This window comes from Pelophylax lessonae (genome assembly GCF_965119305.1).
Source record: "Pelophylax lessonae genome assembly, chromosome: 2".
Classification (NCBI taxonomy): Eukaryota; Metazoa; Chordata; class Amphibia; order Anura; family Ranidae; genus Pelophylax; species Pelophylax lessonae.
In genome coordinates this window covers 233,299,831-233,320,424 of record NC_138769.1, presented here as the reverse complement: position 1 = coordinate 233,320,424, position 20,594 = coordinate 233,299,831, and the positions used below count along the sequence as shown (strand labels likewise).

Here is a 20,594-nt window from a genome sequence, read left to right as displayed (position 1 = left end):
GTTGGAGTTTCTACAACTGGGTGTAGATCAACATTTGGCTCTGGGCACCATCAAGGGCCAGATTTCCGCTTTGGCTATATTTTTCCAAAGGCCGTTGGTGGCAAAATCCTTGGTTCACACTTTTGTGCGGGGAGTTCAACATCTAGCTCCTCAGGTGCGATCCCTGGTGCCTCCATGGGATCTCAATTTGGTACTGTTGATGCTTCAAAAGCCTCCCTTTGAAAATATTCAAGAACTTTCTCTGTTCACAGAAGGTGGCCTTTTTAGTCGCTATTACTTCTGCACGTAGGGTGTCTGAGTTGGCTGCGTTGTCCTGTCGGTCCCCTTACCATGTGATTCATAGGGACAAAGTGATGTAACGACCCTGTCAGGCCTTCCTTCCTAAGGTTAAATAGAAAAAGCAACCTTTACTTGAAACAATTGTGGGACCCCGACCCCTGATTACCGCCAAACGTGCGAAAAATCTAAAAGATACTCTAGTACATTCTGAGTTCGCACGTACCAAAACACCGCAAACTTGGTTGACTTCTTTGCCCCCAGTTAAGGGGATGTTTGCATGTGGAAAGTGCTCTATCTGCAAACAAGTAATAAATTCAAAAACTTTCTTTAGCTGTGATATGAGCCAGGAGTACACCATTAACAGCTTTATTAACTGTCAAACCGAAAAGGTGATTTATCAAATCATATGTCCCTGTAATAAATCCTATATCGGGAAAACAAAGCGTCAACTTAGGGTCAGAATCCTCGAGCACTTAGCAGACATCAGGAATAAAATCGATAATAAAACGTTACCCTTGCATTTCTTAAAGTACCACAGTGCCAACCCAGATGGACTACTATTCCGTGGCATTTATGCGTTAAAGCTCCCCGCTAGACGTGGAAACTTTGACACTGTGCTACTTCAGAAAGAAAAGCTTTGGATATTTAAAATGGGATCTTTAGCCCCTGCTGGGTTGAATGTTGAGTTTAGCCTGAGGCCATTCCTTACTCTATAATTAATAAAATTGCCATCTATAGTCTTTTTGACTATCAGGAGAACACAACAGCCCCTTTTCTTTATAATATGGGGAAATAGTGGGAATTTGAGGATACCTATAGTAACATTATATATTCCTCTCACTAGGTTCCTGTCACCACACTAGATCCCCGAGCGTGCGATTTTTTGCAGCACTCGGCACCTCTGGGTCCCCTATTCCCTCTGTTTGATTTTGTGTGCACATCTTGATTTATATTTATCTTTATTTTTATTTTTTGTCCTTCCAAGTAATCCCACCTTTTCTATTGATATGGCTATATGTGGTTTCAAGAGACCCCTACTCTTCTTTGTATAATAATATTTTTATAATATTTTAAATAGCACATCAACATGTTGTGGCTATGCTCGGCCATGCTGAGTGGTCTTGAGTACTCGGTATGGCCCAGTACCAGTTGCCGTGGAGATGTGCACTGTACAAGCAAAGTTTTATGAAGCTATGTTGGTTTCCCTTTGTATGTATAAACAGTATACTGACACCTAGAGGCCCAATGGTACTATAACATACTGAAGGCCTCGGGTTAATTCCCATTCACCTGAATGGGATCAATTAATTAATGTTTGCTATAAAAGGGAATCCACTGCTCCTCTTGAATTAGCTCAGATGAAACCGACATAGTCGGTGAAACGCGTCAGCCTTGCCAGTGTGACTGCATCACTAAGACCAACCTCCTAGACGTGTGTCGGTGACCCCCCCAACTTTGTGTCGGCTATGGCTTTCCCGGATCAGCTGCTCGCCGTTACCGGATGTGACGCGAGACCGGCCGTCACGGACCTGTCCGTCACTGTCCAGAGACTCGGATGGAGCAAGCGCCGAATGGGACTACGCCGCTGTGAGACTGCAAAAACCGCTGGGTCACCGCCGATTCACACACGGAGGTACAAACCCTGTATATTTATTGCACGACCTCAAGGTTCACTATCTCTCCTATCTGCCAGCACTTAAAGACTCTCCCACCTGTCCCCCTCATACATGTGAGACAGGCAACCTCATTACTGAAACGGTCTTTTGGGAATTGTCTTGTGTATGTTCATTTTCAATTGGAGAAGATTGCTACAACCTTTAGTTGGGTCTGTTCACATCCTGACGGACATCATCATCATCTGGAGTCCTCATCGCTCAGCTAGCACCTTTTTTCTACCTTAACAGCAATTGGAATATCATTTTTATCCCAATTTTTGGATCCACATTCATTTCAGGAGATTTTCTTTTTCTCTTTGCAGCCTTCATTTGCTGTTCTTATCCAATTGTAGGGGGTTTGTTGCTCATAGTGCCTTACCAAGTCACAGCTATACCCATATATATGGTATTCCTATTCAGGAACATTGTAGGCATTGGTTTTTCTACCATATGGATGTGGCTCTATATTTTTGATTGATTTTTTCCGACAGCATTCATACTCAATTGTCATTATGGTCTGTCTGTGATGCTATCCACTGTATGTACTTGGTTTTATTGTTTTATTATGTATTGTGTTCATGTGTGTCTTTTGTTCATCCACCAGGCATAAGTGCTTCAATAAAATATACATTTTTTAATTTCCACTTTACTCAGCTATCTTAGTGCCATTATTGGGATCTATATTTGATCAACTTTTGGGTCTGTGAATAGGTTTTGGAAGCCCTCTGCTTCCATTACATTTACAGATACCTCTCTCTTTTTTCTTTATACTTCCTTCCTAAGGTTGTCTTGGAGTATCATATGCCCTAAACCGAAACATCCCAAGGAAATTGCTTTACATTCCTTGGATGTGGTCAGGGCGATTTGGGTGTACCTGGCGGTGACTGAGCCGATTTGGGAATCCGATTCTTTGTTTGTTCTTACAGGTGGACCCCATAAGGGGCAGGCCCGCGTCTGCTTCGACCATTTCCAAATGGATCAGGCAGGCAGTGGTGCAGGCCTATTCTATTAAGGATCAGGTTCCTCCTTTCCCTGTTAAGGCGCATTCTACGAGGGCACTCAGTGCCTCCTGGGCCTTCCATCATCAGGTGTCAGTGGTTTGGGTGTGCAATGCGGCTACACACATTCACAAATTTTTTTAAAGTGGATGTACTTGCATCTTTGGATGCAAAGCTTTGCAGGCTGCGGTTGCAGAGGCTTCCGCTTTTTGAGGGTGTACTTTTTTCCTTGTGGTGAGCTCCAGTTGTTCCTGGTTGAGCTCCTGTTTTTACCTGGTTGGCTATGTTTAGCTTTGTTTGAAATTCCATGTATTGCTGTGTTTTTCCCACCCATGATGTTGACACTGCTTTGGGACATCTCAATGGTCTAGAAGACATGGAGCTGTGTCCATCAGTGAACCTCAGAGAAAACTGGATTTTTGTCTTACCATAAAATCCTTTTCTCTGAGGTTCACTGACGGACACCGCACCTGCCCCTCTGTTGGGTTGAGTTATGTGTTCTTCTGACACTGCTTGTTACAAACTGAAGTCCTATAGCAGGAAGTAATGGTATACCCTCTGGGACTGCCTCAGGGGCGTAACCAAAAATAATTCCGCCTAGTCCTACTCCTGAAGAGAGAGCAGCATAAGCCCAATGGTCTAGAAGACATGGAGCTGTGTCTGTCAGGGAACCTCAGAGAAAAGGATTTTACGGTAAGACAAAAATCAAGTTTTGCATGCACATGATTGGATGATAGAAATCAGCAGAGCTTCCCATCCTATCTAGAGAAACGGCACTTGTAGTGCACTTCTAAGTGCCCAGTATATTTGCCTTTAGTAAATTAACCTCTTGTATCCAAAGACAGCAGGTCAAACGCAGCTTCTCAACTACCATGTGTACGGCTCAATTACACTTAGCCCTTGTTCACATTGAAGCGACTTGTCGTGCCATTTGACGGGTCGCGTCTTATTGCTGACCATAACACTGTTCAAATCGGCGCGACGCTGACTTTGCGGTGCCACATTGATTTGAAAAAGTAGTTTTCCTGCACTACTTTTAGGTGCAACTTTTATAGACATATGTGAACAAAGCTGCACACGTCTTTAAAGTTGCACTGACATGCGGCTTTGAAAGTGTGCAATTTCAGATGAAGTCACACAATTTCAAAGCCGCAGTTGATGTGGATAAGGGCTTAATGCGGTTTAACTGACTTGTGTTTGAGGTGCATTCCAGCCTGCGTACCTGACGTTGTACTTTCCCTTTGTCCCAGCTGCCTGTGTATCTGTCTGCATTGCGTGCACCGCTGAGTGCTGCCAAATGTGAGTACCTTTTACTATATCTAATAAAGACATTGGTATTCAGATGGAGAGTACTATATATGTCCAGTGGTGGGATTCAGCCGGTTCGCACCGGTTCCATAGAACCGGTTGCTAACTTTCTGCAAGTTCGCAGAACCGGCTGAATCCCTCTGCGCATCTGAGGAAGCGCAGGACAATTGAATGTCCCGCGCTCGGACAGACGTGGCGGCCGGGGGGCGGAGCAGTGCGCTCCTCCCCGCCCATTCTGTGACAATAGCGAATGAGAATTAGCTATTGTCACATGATCCTCCTCCTGGCCAATCAGGGAGCGGGTCCTCCCGCTTCCTGATTGGCTGAAAGGCAAACACCGTGCCATTGGACGAGGAGGAGGCGCCGCGGGAGGACTCGGAGACGCGGGGAGCCGACTGCGAGACCGTCCATGAGGTAAGTGCATGGGTCTCGCGGGGGGGGATCGCTGGCACTCTGCAATTGGGGGGCAATGTTGTGGCTGGCACTCTGCAATTGGGGGGCAATGTTGTGGCTGGCACTCTGCAATTGGGGGCAATACTCTGGCTGGCACTCTGCAATTGGGGGCAATGTTGTGGCTGGCACTCTGCAATTTGGGGCAATGCTGTGGCTGGCACTCTGCAATTGGGGGCAATACTCTGGCTGGCACTCTGCAATTGGGGGCAATGCTGTGGCTGGCACTCTGCAATTGGGGGCAATGCTGTGGCTGGCACTCTGCAATTGGGGGCAATACTCTGGCTGGCACTCTGCAATTGGGGGCAATACTCTGGCTGGCACTCTGCAATTGGGGGCAATGCTGTGGCTGGCACTCTGCAATTGGGGGCAATACTCTGGCTGGCACTCTGCAATTGGGGGCAATGTTGTGGCTGGCACTCTGCAATTTGGGGCAATGCTGTGGCTGGCACTCTGCAATTGGGGGCAATGTTGTGGCTGGCACTCTGCAATTGGGGGCAATACTCTGGCTGGCACTCTGCAATTGGGGGCAATGCTGTGGCTGGCACTCTGCAATTGGGGGCAATGCTGTGGCTGGCACTCTGCAATTGGGGGCAATACTCTGGCTGGCACTCTGCAATTGGGGGCAATACTCTGGCTGGCACTCTGCAATTGGGGGCAATACTCTGGCTGGCACTCTGCAATTGGGGGCAATGCTGTGGCTGGCACTCTGCAATTGGGGGCAATACTCTGGCTGGCACTCTGCAATTGGGGGCAATACTCTGGCTGGCACTCTGCAATTGGGGGCAATACTCTGGCTGGCACTCTGCAATTGGGGGCAATACTCTGGCTGGCACTCTGCAATTGGGGGCAATACTCTGGCTGGCACTCTGCAATTTGGGGCAATGCTGTGGCTGGCACTCTGCAATTGGGGGCAATGTTGTGGCTGGCACTCTGCAATTGGGGGCAATACTCTGGCTGGCACTCTGCAATTGGGGGCAATACTCTGGCTGGCACTCTGCAATTGGGGGCAATGTTGTGGCTGGCACTCTGCAATTTGGGGCAATGCTGTGGCTGGCACTCTGCAATTGGGGGCAATGCTGTGGCTGGCACTCTGCAATTGGGGGCAATGTTGTGGCTGGCACTCTGCAATTGGGGGCAATACTCTAGCTGGCACTCTGCAATTGGGGGTAATACTCTGGCTGGCACTCTGCAATTGGGGGCAATACTCTGGCTGGCACTCTGCAATTGGGGGCAATACTCTGGCTGGCACTCTGCAATTGGGGGCAATACTCTGGCTGGCACTCTGCAATTTGGGGCAATACTCTGGCTGGCACTCTGCAATTGGGGGCAATACTCTGGCTGGCACTCTGCAATTTGGGGCAATGCTGTGGCTGGCACTCTGCAATTGGGGGCAATGTTGTGGCTGGCACTCTGCAATTGGGGGCAATACTCTGGCTGGCACTCTGCAATTGGGGGCAATACTCTGGCTGGCACTCTGCAATTGGGGGCAATGTTGTGGCTGGCACTCTGCAATCATTGGGGGCAATGCTGTGGTCACTGTGCATTGAAAGGGGGGCACGCTGGTCTCTCTGCATTGAAAGGGGGGCACGCTGGTCACTGTGCATTAAAGGGGGCATGTACACTGGTCACTGCATTGAAAGGGGCACGCTGGTCTCTCTGCATTGAAAGGGGGGCACGCTGGTCACTGTGCATTAAAGGGGGCATGTACACTGGTCACTGCATTGAAAGGGGGCACGCTGGTCTCTCTGCATTGAAAGGGGGCACTCTGGTCACTGTGCATTGAAGGGGGCATGTACACTGGTCACTGTGCATTGAAAGGGGGGCACGCTGGTCACTGTGCATTGAAAGGGGGGCACGCTGGTCTCTCTGCATTGAAAGGGGGAACGCTGGTCACTGTGCATTGAAAGGGGGCACGCTGGTCATTCTGCTGGGAAAGTCGGAACTGGTTACTAAAATTTTTGAATCCCACCACTGTATATGTCCCCTTTGTTTTATATATACACCGATTTCTGAGTTTGATTGGAGTTCATCTATCCCCACCTAAGTGATCTATGTTGGGCTGTCCGAGAGAGCTAGGAGAGGATAATCCCCAGGCTGCTACAGCTGATATATGTGATCTTTGACCCTTTATGGGTCTGTGGCTGAGGTGAGAGACCAATCTAGCCGGTGGTGGGATATATGCGCAGCGGTGTTTGTGAAGACATTTTTATGATTTTCTTACCACCTTTGGTTTTTTTACTACCTTGTTGGTAGTCTCTCCTTTTCACCTTTATTTGGACACTTATGGACTTTATTTTAGACTCTTTTAATATTTATTACACCATCAATATCACCTGTTTATATAAGTATTTCTGGCGCAGCACTTTTATAGGTATTTGCAAATGACATGACAAGTTGCGTCCTATTGCTGACCATTACACTGTTAAAATCAGTGCAACGCCGACTTTGCGGTGCTGCATTGATTTGAAAAAGTAGTTCCTGCACTACTTTTGGGTGCAACTTTTATAGACATATGTGAACAAAGCTGCACACATCTTCAAAGTTGCACTGACATGCGGCTTTGAAAGTGTGCAATTTTAGATGAAGTCGCACAATTTCAAAGCCGCAGTTGATGTGGGTAAGGGCTTAATGCGGATTAAAGCGGTAGTATCCCGCTTTTTGACACTTTTACCTACAGGTAAGCCTATAATAAGGCTTACCTGTAGGTACAAATAATATCTCCTAAACCGGCACGGCGCATGCGCTCTGAAGGCCCGGGGGGACCTTCAATTATGTTTGCCGGGAGCTTGCCGGAAAATCACTCCCGCGCGCATGCGTGGGAGTGACGTCATCGCGGCTCTGGCCAATCATCGCGCTGGAGCCGTCTCTTCCGGCCAATCATCGTGCCGGAGCCGCCGAACCCGGAAGAGACGGCGAGGGATCATGGCAGCACCCGCAGCGATGTCCAGGGGTCCGTGTCGGGGCTTCGTTCTAAGGTAAGTTACACATAATGGGCTAGTATGCGATGCATACTAGCTCATTATGCCTTTGTCTTGCAGGTTTTTTTTTTTAGGGTTTACAACCGCTTTAACTGACTCGTGTTTGAGGTGCATTCCAAACGCAGAACACTGTTGACATGAGCCCCCAAAGCCCACTGCTGTATCAGGGAAACAACACTTAAGTTTTTGCCATTCTTGCTTTCTCCAATGTGTTTCGCATAAAAAAATTGTTGAAAACTTCAAAACGTTGCGGAAATAATAGCTCTTACTGTAGCTGATTTCTAACAGTCAGTAAAGCGAAATAGAAAACCTAAACCCTTTCTAAATTACCCTTTACAGTTATAATAATTGTAGACACAATTTTCAGTTTCCCAGATGTGACTGGTTCCCTTTACTGATCCTATCCAGCTCTGTGAAGCGACCCGCCAACTCCTCTCACATTCTGTTTACAACTCAGAATACTTCCGGTTTCTGGCCGACGCTTGGTCGTGACGTCAACACGTATGGTACGGCAGAGCGGAGTGTGAGCAGTAGGCGGTCCTACGACTAGACGGGGATCGGGTAGAGCGGGCCTTACCGGGGAGCGATAGCTGGATTGATCGGGATTGTGTGCAGGCTCCGGGAGAGGAGCCACGGGGAGAAGATGGCAGCCACTACATGGCTGGCTCCGGGGGTCCTCCTAGCCGTGCTGCTGCTGGAGGCCGCGTCCTCCGATACGTCCTGCCCGGCTCCTTGTGTGTGCGAGGGCCGAATGCTGGACTGCAGCAGAAGAAGACTGGGCCGGCTTCCCGCAGCGCCCCTGCCAGAGGGCATCACCAGCCTGTAAGTGTATACTTGTATTCTCCGGTGTGGTACAGGGCGAGCGATGTGTACACACAGGATCTCCGGGGATGGGAGCTGCACTCAGGATAATTTGGGATGTGGGCTGCCCACTGGATCCTGGGGATGAGGGCTGAATGCAGGGTAACCAGGGGTTCGGGGTCTGCGCACAGGGTAACCGGGGTCTGCGGGCTGCGCGTCGCTGGCTAACCGGGGTCCGGGGGCTGTGCGCCGCAGGGTAACTGGGGGTCCGGGGGCTGTGCGCCGCAGGGTAACTGGGGGTCCGGGGGCTGTGCGCCGCAGGGTAACTGGGGGTCCGGGGGCTGCGCGCGGCAGGGTAACTGGGGGTCCGGGGGCTGCGCGCGGCAGGGTAACTGGGGGTCCGGGGGCTGCGCGCCGCTGGGTAACTGGGGGTCCGGGGGCTGCGCACAGGTTAACCAGGGGATCCGGGGCTGTGCACCGCTGGGTAACCGGGGTCCGGGGGCTGCGCGCAGCCCCCTGAGACCCTGCGCGCAGCCCCCAATCCCACGTCTCCCTGGGCATTGGGTCTGCATGCAGGTTAACTAGGGGTTTGGAGGCTGCAAGCAGTCCTCATCCACTGAGACTCTGCGCGCAGCCCCCAATCCCACGACTCCCTGTCCGTTGGGTCTGCGTGCAGAAACCAGGGGTTTGGGGTCTGGGCGCAGTCCTCAGCCCATGTCTCCCTGACTGCGCGCAGTGTGTCCAGGGGCAAGGGGCAGCGCATAGTCACCATCCCCCAACCCTGTGTCTCCGGTGTTGGGGGGGGGGTTGGGGCTGCGCGTGGGTTCTCCCTGGGCGCCGGGGGGCTGCGCGGGGTGACCAGGGGTCGGGGGGCTACGCGCAGGACCTCCCTAGACATGGGGGCTGCACACAGGGTGACTAGGTTGTGGAGGGGGCGTGTGTGTGGGGTAACCAGGATGTGGATTGTTCAGTGGATCTCCGGGGATGGGGGCTGCACACAGAGTGACTAGGGGGTGGAGGGGGCCTGTGTGTGGGGTAACCAGGATGTGGATTGTGCAGTGGATCTCCCGGGGATGGGGGCTGCACGCAGGGTAACCGGGGTCTACGGGCTGTGCGCCGCAGGGTAACTGGGGGTCCGGGGGCTGCGCGCCGCTGGGTAACTGGGGGTCCGGGGGCTGCGCACAGGTTAACCAGGGGATCCGGGGCTGTGCACCGATGTGTAACCAGGGTCCGGGGGCTGCGCCCAGCCCCTGAGACCCTGCGCGCAGCCCCCAATCCCACGTCTCCCTGGGCATTGGGTCTGCATGCAGGGAAACTAGGGGTTTGGAGGCTGCACGCAGTCCTCATCCCCTGAGACTCTGCGCGCAGCCCCCAATCCCACAACTCCCTGTCCATTGGGTCTGCGTGCAGGGAAACCAGGGGTTTGGGGTCTGCGCGCAGTCCTCAGCCCATGTCTCCCTGGGCGTAGGGGCTGCGTGCAGTGTGTCCAGGGGCAAGGGGCAGCGCGTAGTCATCATCCCCCAACCCTGTGTCTCCGGTGTTGGGGGGGGGGGGGGCTGCGCGTGGGTTCTCCCTGGGCGTTGGGGGCTGCACGGGGTGACCAGGGGTCGGGGGGCTACGCGCAGGACCTCCCTAGACATGGGGGCTGCACACAGGGTGACTAGGGTGTGGAGGGGGCGTGTGTGTGTGTGTGTGTGGAGTAACCAGGATGTGGATTGTGCAGTGGATCTCCGGGGATGGGGGCTGCACACAGGGTGACCAGGGGAGCTGCACAGAGGATACCTTGGAATGGATATCCGAGAGATGGGGGCTGCTCGCAGGGTGACCGTCTGTCTTCTTTGAGAATAAAGCGAATAGATACTGTTAGCAATGATTCTGAAGAAAGGGATCACTTTATAAAGTTTCTGTTGGTTTCTCTGTTATACTATTTTTTTTACCATCATATTGGCTTGGCAGCTCAGTACCTGTACTGTGATCTTAGATTTTGTGTGTGTATGTTTGTACTTGTTTTCTATAGCTGCTATCTATTGAAAATTACACACTATGCTCTGGAATGAATGTGTGACAAGTATGCTATAGCGGTGATAGCAACCAATTGGAATCAATGTTCTATTTTTAGACCTAGCACATGCTAGGCTCAATTCACAAAGCTTCAACACAAGGATTCTAGTCCCGTGACTGTAATTGTAACACATTCTTAGAATAATGCTGAAATAAAAGCTGTTGCTTTTTTAAAAGGGAAGTATTTATCGTTGTGTGCTAGGCTGCATTCACACTATATTGTGCTCTGATTAATGGAATGCGTGGAAAATGTATGTGATTTGCATTGCGGTTCATTATGAGCACCCCAAACGCAGCAAAATATATGCACTTTTTTTTTTTTGCATGAAAAATATTCAAAGTTGACACTTGGGTGAATAAGCTACTTTGCCCCATGAAGGAGAGCTGATTGAAATGAATGGGCTGACATATACGCGTGGCAAGACATTACGCAAAAAATGCGCATTTGCCCGTCTTCATGAAACGTTTTATTGTGAAGTATTTTTCTTACATAGGCCCTACATATGTAAAGTACTTCTGGTTGGTTTGCAGGCCCATTGAAGTGATCAGGTACCTAAAAACCTCTTGTCAATCTTCACTAGTGTCAGTCGGCATATTCAGGCATCAGTATTGGGCTCCTTTTGCTTATGGATGAGATGTACATATTTCTATCTGTAACATTGCTGGCATGGAAGTGTGCTAGGTCACATGAAGACTTTCTTTGTAGATGTCTCAAGCAACTTGGCATGGTCTTACATGAGTTTGCGAGGTTTCTGTTCACTTCTTGTTCCATGGCCATAACGGGAAACCCCTCAAAAGTGAGGGAATCCCGGGGTTTTATCAGGGCCTCTAGAACTAGTGTTAAAGCGGAGTTCCACCCGTTTTTTGAAAGTCCAGTTACTGCCATGGCCATCCTGAATGCTATAATAAATGGCAATACTTCATTTTTTTTTTTAAATATTAAACATTTAAATGCTTATATTAAATATTAATTAGTATTAAACCTTTAAAGGTAAATACCTTTTTATCACTTTTCTTCTGCAGCACTTCCGGCTGGGCTGCCTAGGCGATTAAGTCACTAGACGATTTGGAAGGGCTCCTGGGATAGCAGCGTCATGTATCCCAGGAGTCCTTGCGAATCGCCTAGTCACGAAATCTCGCGCTATTTCCAGACTGGAAATGACGCGCACTGGAGGACCGTGATGTCATTATTGACAGGTTGCTATAGCAACAGGGGCGGGACCTTCCGCTAACGCCGCCTTTGCTATGGCAACCTGTCGAAAAGAGAGAGAGGAGACGCTCAGTGGCTTTACTGCGCAGACTAGAGATCAGGAGGTGCATGCTGGGTAGCTAGCTGCACCGAATCCCGGAAATGCAAAGGAGCGGGCTTTAGATGCCCACATCCTTGATGGCCACTGCTTCCCAGATCAAGTAAGAGATTACAGATTAACTATGAGTAGAGTTATGCTAATATCCAAATAATGTAGTACAAGTACTAGGAATCACAGTGGTGCTTTTATCAAAAAATTGCTTAGGAGACTGGAGCTCCGCTTTAACATTGGAAGATTTCCCCTCTAGTCCTGTTCTGGTGACCACTCAAATTTTGGAATTTTCTTTCACTTTGGGTCCTAATGGTCACTAGGACAAATCGAGAAGGCAAATCTCCCTAATGGGGACACGGACATAAAACCTGACAGGTGTTCTAATTCCTTCCTGTTCCTGTTCAGTTTATCAGTTTTCAGGGCTGTAATAGTTTGGCTGACAATTACTCAGTCATGCAAAACAGTACTCAAATTAATTTGATATCATTTTTTTTAGACAAATGGATCGTTCTTTTAGTGGTATTCAATACATGCAGTGTTTACATCTGTGATCTCTGATTAGCTTTGTGCAATTTGCCTATTATCTCTCTTGTATAATGACAGCGAGATCACAAGCATTGGGGAGCGCTCCTAGCGCAGACATTTTGAAATGTTTGCGTGTTCTTCCAACCGGCTGATTTACAATGCTGGCTAGAGAGGTGGAGAAGTGTATGCGAAGCCAAAAAACATTTTTTACTTTTAGGTTTTTTGCTGCTATGTAGGGCTCAGTTACATTTTTATTGCTTTCTGTAATGGTAACAACTGTTTTACCAGACAGGGACAGAGAGACAATCTGCAGCAGAGATGCAATAAACACCTGACAGGGGTTCTGGTCTTCCCTTACTCTGCTCGAGAGAAGCAATTTTTATTTTTTGCCTGTGTTGCTGTTGAAGAGTTCCCCTGACTTCCGGTCTGGGAAAGGAAGCGAGCCCTGGATAGCAGTTGAAATCTTACCAGAGGTTTAAACCCTTTTCTATCCAAATGTGTACCATTCACAATGATGATTGACCTCTGCAAGGAACATTTGTGTAAATGCATCAGTTGGGGTTTCCATTCACTATCTGGTGATGTGCGGCTGTGAGAGAGGGACTTTATAGCTCATGGAACATTGAAAGGTTCCTGCTTTGTGTCTGGGTGACATTAAAGTGGTTGTAAAGTCTCAATGTTTTTCACCTTTTCTTACATGAGCCCAATCTGATCCGATTTAGTGATGTGCACATGCTGCTGTCTCTCTCCTCATTGGACAGATTAATAGCAGCAGGAGCCATTGGCTCCCGCTGCTGTCAATCAAATCCTGTAACACGGGGGGGGGGGGGTGAGTCCCGCTGTCTGTGTCAATGGATGCAGCAGCAGGACTCGGGAGTAACCCCGCACGGGTGCCACCATGGAAAGCGGCTTTCCGTGGGGTCACCTGATGAAGGGGAAGAGCCAGAATCACTGTCGGGGCACCCTAGAAAAGGAAGATCGGGGCTTCTCTGCGCAAAACCCATGCACAGAGAAGGTAAGTGTAACATGATTGTTATTTAAAAAAAAAAAAAAAAAACCCGAACCTTTCTTTACAATCACTCTAAAGTAGAACTAAAAGCACATTTTTTTTTTGTTTATAGCAGGAGTCTCCAAACTATGGCCCTCCAGTTGTTAAAGAACTACAATTCCCATCATGCCTAGTAATGTCTGTGAATGTCAGAGTTTTACAATGCTTCATGGGGTGTGTAGTTCCACAACAGCTGGAGGGCCGTAGTTTGGAGATCCCTGGTTTATAGCTTTGGATAGAGTGAATCTCCATAACAGAGGCCACTCCATCTCCACTCTATTTGTTCTGTTTACTGTAACTTTTGAAAGTAAAAGAAAAACCCAAATTTTAAGTTAACCCTAGAACAGTGCTCTCCAAACTGCGGTCCGGAAGCTGGATGCTGCCCTTTGCTTATTTTTATTTGGCCCTTGGGGCATTATTCCCCCCACTGTCAGCACCAGTGGGGCATAGTTCCTGCCATTGGCACTGACAAATAGACACTATTCCTCCCACTGACATCAGTGATGGGGCACTGTTCCTCCCACTGACATCAGTGATGGGGCACTGTTCCTCCCCCTAATACCAAAGAGGGGACACTGTTTCTTCCAGTGATGCCAGGACATTTTCTATTCCCGCTGGCCACAGTCTGGCCCCCCTAAAGTTTTAAGGACTGTAAACTGGCCCTTTGTTGTTTGGAGACCCCTGCCCTAAAAAAATAGTAGAGGGGACATCTTCCAATGGGCACACTGGTTCCGGTGACACGGGGGTCCCCAAGAGATTCTCCTATTTGCAGGTTTTTCTTGTCACTTCCTGTTTTACCTATGTGACAGGAAGTGAAGGGAAATCTCCCACGTGGCAAATATAAGCCTTATGGGGTAAAACCCTCCCTCTATCCAAAAAAATAAAATAAAAAGGTTTTGCCTCTAGTTCTACTTTAAGTGCAAGGTTCGGTCTGCTTAGAATGGTGATTTTTGGAGAGCACATGCAGCTGCGCTCAGAAGGACACTGTGTAGAAATGGAGTGATGGGACACCTGCACGGCCCACCTATAGGCAGATGATAAAAAACAAGTGTGTTCTATGGGTGTCAAGCTATTGTGTTCAGTGACGTAGCAGTTTTTTCTTCAATTGTAGTACTTATAGTACAAAGTCTACACTTAGGGCTCTTTCACACGGGCGGTCCGATCAGATCCGCCTGTCAGTTTTTTAGGCGGATCTGATCGGATCCTCCATGCAGCTCTATGGGGCAGCGGGTGTCAGCGGAGGTCACCTCCGCTGACACCCGCTGCCATCCGCATCCGATCCTGTGCTGAAATCTGGACGGATGGAAACCCTATTTTTCCATCCGTTCAGTAATCGGAGCGGAACGGATCTGATGAGCTGACAAGCGGTCCGCTCTCATCCGATCCCCCATAGAGGGCAGCGGGTGCTGAGACACCTCCATCTCCGCTCTGCAAGCGAAGACGGAGCTGTCATCCGCCGGCTCAGCGGGGATCGCGGATCGATCCCTGCTGAGCAACACGGATCCGCCTACGGAGGCGGACCGTGTGAAAGAGCCCTTACTGTCCTTGCTTCTTGTAGATCTTCACAGTGCAGACTGGTATTATACACAGGCTTATCAAAAGTCTCCTGACTTTGCCTTCTCATTAATGCGGTATTTAACCCAAAAGCAAACATTTATTATGCTGCCGCATTTCACCAATTCTTAGATGTAATGGCTGCATTCGTTTCCTTTTTAAGGCTTTCTTTTTTCTGTTTTAGCCTCAGTTCACACTAGATGCGGTGCAAATTCACTGCAAATTCGGCACCGCATCTAAATCATAACCCATCAATGTGAACCAATTGCAGAGTGTATGTTAACGACACCCCGCAATCCGTTTGCAAAAGACAGCGCAATTTGCTGAATCGGATTTCATAGGTGTGACCGCCCATGTGATCAGATTCTGGTGTGCCCAAAAGAAAGGGTCCTGCACCATTTTGGTGCGAATGCAGTGCGTTTTGAACCATACAAATCCATGGCTCAAATCGCACCCCAGAGATGCCTCTTTTAATTTGCACAGGAATATGTTGTGATTCCATGTGTTCTCGCAGCAGTGTGAACCCAGGCTGAATTTGGTGATCCAGCCAGTAGATCTGTTGTTTTTTAACACAAGCTCTCTTGCAGTTACAATGATGAGACAAACCATTTAACACTGACAGGGGTGCTTAAAATGATCAGCTTTTTTTGTCAAACCTTTCAAAAGGAAAAAACGCTGTTAATTGTAACCGGTTATAAAGTATTAGCTTGAGTTTGGAGTTTGACTTCAATTCTTTGCTGTATGTGAATCTTCTAACACATCTAACACTCCCCTTCCCCCAGACTGACAGTGCTGCTGTCGAAATGTGTCCCTGTGCTCCCTCATCCAGAGTCTAATACAGGAGGTGTGTTGCTGGTCTGATCACCAAGTGCAAACAGAGGGGAAAAGTCTAAAAAAAGAAAACAAATGCAGCCCCCCACATCTAAGGCAGCAGGTGGCTAGACCATATCATCCTTGCTGAGGATTCAAACGTAGATCAATTAAGAAATGAAAAAAGATTTAATGTTGAGCAAAAACATTTTGTTTCTAATTGTGTAATAGAGAGAGTTTACATAGTAAACTTAAAGTGGAACTTTACCCAAAAGGGGAAGTTCTGCTTTAAGTCGTTCTCCCTGCCCTACCTTTGGCATGTCATTTTTTGGGGGACGGGGGTGTGTACTTGAATTTGACAGGTACCCGCTCCCACTTCCGCTCGGATTGCCTTGGCGAGTTAGGATGCCAGCATCGGGAACTCTGGAGACTACTAAAGAACTAGCCCGGGTGAGGGCGGCGCTGGATCCCTGGGCAGGTAAGTGTCTTGTTATTAAACGTTAAGTGCCGGTTCATATTTGTGTGATCACAGAGATCGCATATAATTTGGAGCGCACTGCTTCTAAAATTTCATGCGTTCTCTGTGCGGTGCAAATTCAGCCATACAGTTTGTATGGCTGAATTCGCACCCAACTCGCACAGGATCCTTTTTTTTGGCCCGCAGCAGAATCGGATCGCATGGTGGTTCACACCAGTGTGATCCGATTCTGTGCAAACTTTCAGATCGCACTGCGATATGCAATCTGATCTGGGGTTGTCGTTAACTTTTAATTGACACCCCTAGCGTATCGCATATGGCAGTGTGAACTGCCAGGGGTGCGGATGCGATGCAGGAACATGCTGCATATTCGCAGCGTTCCCGCATCGTACAAATGTGAACCAGCACTAAGTGCCGGTTCACACTTGTGCGGCTGCGGATATCACATGTATTTCGTAGCGCACTGCTCCTTCATTACATGCGATCTCATATGCGGTGCGAATTTCAGCCATACACTTTGGCTGAATTTGCACTGTATTCGCACCAAAGACACACAGGAGGCATTTTTTGAGCCGCATGAAAATCTGATCGCACAGTGGTTCACACTAGTGCGATCCGATTCTGTGCGTACTTGCGGATCGCACTGCAATATGCAATCAAACTGGGGGTGTCGTTAACTTTTAATTGACACCCCCTGCGTATCGCATATGGCAGTGTGAACTGCCAGATGTGCGGATGCGATGCGGGAACACGCTGCATATTTGCAGTGTTCCCGCATTGCAGAAGTGTGAACCGAGCCTAAAGCTGGATACACACTATACAACTTTTGTGGTTAGATTTCTTTCAGATTTACCTTTTCTATGTAGTGCAAGGGCCTGCCAGATTGCGTACAAATTGAAAGTGTTTAGGTTTGACCTCATATTATATGGTTTTGGTAAGTCTAAAGGAAAAAGTCTTCAGAAAATCTTAGTGTGTATGGCCCATAAGAGCTACAAGATTTGTAGCTGCTGACTTATTTATTTATTTTTTCCAGTGTGAAGAACCTCTTTAGTCCCCATTCACACTAGTGCGACTTGTCAGGCGACTTGGTCGCCTGCCATTGATTAGCACAGGACCCGTTCTAATAGGAGTGACACAAGTCGCCCCGACTTAGAAAAAGGGTCCTGTTCTACTTTGGGGCGACCTGGAGATGACTTGCATTGACTTCAATGATATGAAGTCCGTGCATGTCGCGCCGAGAAAGTCATGTCGCCCCTGTGTGAATGGGCTCTTAAAGTTAAAAAAAAAAAAAAAAAGACCCAAAACTGTTGTTACCTTTGGGAGATGTCTAGAACGGATGTTTTTTCCCCCCCACTTTTTTCCATTTGTATGATGATTTCACACCAGTCATATTTCTGCAGGTTGAATCACATCAGTTCCTCAGATCTCCAGGGATCTCTGATGCTGAGCTTTCTGCTCTTGTATTAACAGTTCTGGCTACCTGCCCAGCCATAACAAGGAGTTCTCACTCTCCCTGATGATTCTTCAATTTGTTTATATTATAATTCAGAAGGTGGTGAGAAATTCTCTTTTCAGTGAGGCAATCATCTTGTCTGGATGCCAGAGAGATACAGGAAGAAGGTGATTTAGCCTGTCAGGGTCCACTTATGGTAAAATATAAGTTTTTGGTGAACAGAACCTTAAAGTGACACTAGAGCTGCAGGATTCTGGATAAAATGAGAATTGCAATTTTTTTGCGGATTCTTTTATGTCCATTGAACGATTTATCAGTCATTACATGATGGCACAATCGTCTTCTTTCACAGCTAAGTGTTTTTCGATAATGAGTTTGAACAATTTTTCGTATAGTGTATGGCCAGGATTAGTCTTTGAGTGGTTAAACTGCCCTCACAGACGGAAGTTCATCACCTTTGATCTAAGCCCCCGTTCACACTAAGGCGACCTGGTCGCCTCACAGGTCGCCGTAGGTCGCCTTCCATAGGGAAGCTGCAGACCCGTTCTAATAGGAGCGACACAAGTCGCTCCGACTTAGAAAAAGGGTTCGGAGCTTCTTTGGGGCGACCCGGAGGCGACCGCCATAGACTTCAATGTTATGAAGTCCGTGGCGGCCGCTCCGAGGTCGCCACCCGAAGTCGGATCGCTCCTATGTGAACGGGGCCTAAAAGAGCGAAATTATACATTGTAAAACATTGTGTTTATAGTTATCTCCCAGCCTTGGGAATGTTGATTTTTTTATTTATTTATTTTTTGACAGCTTTAGGCTCCTTTCACACGGCCGCTCCGTGTGAAAGGTCCGCTGCGGGACTTTTTTTTTTTTTTTTATTCCACGGAGCGGATGACATTTCTGTCATCCGCTCCGTGTGCCCGCATATCATCCCATCCGTTTGCGGATGATATGCGGACCTAATGTAAGTATATGGCACTGCGGATGTCAGCGGATGACACCGCTGACATCCGATTTTCCTTCCTTTCCGTTTTTCACACGGATGGAAAAATGGGGTTCTGTTCCGTTCCAAAAAACGGAACAGAACTGAAAGGAGGAAAATCGGATGTCAGCGGATGGTATTCCGCTGACACCCGCAGTGCCATTCACTTACATTATGTCCGCAAATCATCCGCAAATCATCCGCAAAAAAATAGGATGATTTGCGGACACACGGAAAGCAGCGGAGCGGCCGTGTGAAAGGACCCTTAGTGAGCAGAGAACAGCTCTGTATGAATCGAGGAAATGCCATTTTAAAATGGGGGGGGGGGGGTGAATCGAGATCGCAATTTTTTTTTTTTTTTTATTGCAAAACATAGCCGATTGGGGCATACCTTGGCTTGGGTAAATCAACACATAACTACCTACATACTATTACAAAAACATAGAAGCTAGTAACATGCAGCTCTAAGCAACACTAAACTCTGGTTTTAAAAAATTCTATTCAAGTATATATTTTTAACCACTTAAGCCCTGGAAGATTTTACCCCCTTCCTGACCAGGGGGTATTTTGCGATTCGGCACTGCGTGACTTTAACGGACAATTGCGCGATCGTGCGACGCTGTACCTAAACTAATTTGATGTCCTTTTTTTCCCACAAATAGAGCTTTCTTTTGGTGGTATTTGATCACCTGTGCGATTTTTTTTGATCATGCGCTATAAACAAAAAAAGAGCGTCAATTTTGCAAAAATAACAATATTTTTCACATTTTTTATATGAAATTCGGCAAAAAAAAAATGTAAAAATCAAAATTTCTCTTACGTCCTCCGACAGTCGCCGCCTCTTCATATTCGTCACATATGGGGTATTAGACTTTGCTCCGAAGGAGTAGCTAGGCAACAGAATATGTTAACATTAAAGCTTTTAACATATCCCACCCTCAAGGGGTGGTCCCCTCAGTCAATACCCTCCTACTTCCTGCAACCATATCTCAGTTTTAATGTCTAGCTTGTCAGGAGTGGCTGGCTCTCTCTGTGCTGGGGCTTTGTGCCCCAGACTCTTTCTTCTTTTTTGATTTTTTGTTTGAGTTTTCTCTCTACCTTTACTTAGCTGTTCTTTTTGTCAGCGTTAGTTAGTTCTTCGGATGAAGAGGATCATGCGGGCTGGGTCTCGGGCTGATCCCCCTGGTCGCAGGTCGTGGGTCAGTGGCTTCCCAGCCTGCCATTGAGCGTTCAGCCAGGTAACGCTCCTGGCACAGTGAACGACCCATCCCTGTTCGGTGCAGGGATGATTGGTGAGGTGGCTACCTCACTGGACGCTGTGCGGTTTCTTAACCCCAATTCTGTGCGTCTTGTATGCGACTCTCCCTGCCTCATGTGCAGCGGCTTGTTCGCCTGTGCGGGTCCCCCACGCCATTGTGAGGTAAGTGTATCTATATGGGGACCTGTTTGTCTGGGGGGGTGTCAGTCTGGGACTGTGTAACCTGCCTCTGTTCACACTGTTTGTCTCCCTATCACTCGGCTGCATGCTGTGGGCTGCAAGGGGGGGGGAGCTGTGTGACACTGTGTGTGTCAGCCTTGTCAGTGTGAGAAGCTGTGTGCTGTGGGGCATGTTTTGGGCATGTTTGGGCACTATACAGCGATCGCTGCGGCGATCTGACATGTTTTTTTATACATGGATGACATGTGTGCATTACTGTACTGTGGAGCGGCGGTTTCGGCGTCAAACGGCGCCATTTTGCCTACACTCGCTCCGGCCGCATGTTCTACATGCATGGCGGCCATTTTCTTGTAGCCTCCCATAGGCTTTCATAGAGCGCCCTGGCAGCATCACTTCCTCTTCTCCAGGAACACAGATCGAGGCAGCAGCAGCGGCGAGGGTCTCCTCAGGTTATATCCTTCTTATCCATTGCCTGTGTCAG

General features: G+C 48.3%; 1 protein-coding gene across 1 annotated transcript in view; it reads left to right on the top strand.

Annotated features, from left to right (window-relative positions):
- Positions 1-8,195: 8,195 nt before the first annotated feature.
- LRIG2 (leucine rich repeats and immunoglobulin like domains 2) overlaps positions 8,196-20,594 on the top strand; it is a 111,014-nt gene continuing 98,615 nt past the window's right edge. Inside the window, exon 1 of the mRNA XM_082246119.1 lies at positions 8,196-8,493. Within this exon, the coding sequence (XP_082102245.1) occupies positions 8,315-8,493 (179 nt within the window). The 5' untranslated portion in view covers positions 8,196-8,314. The remainder of the gene's footprint in view (positions 8,494-20,594) is intronic.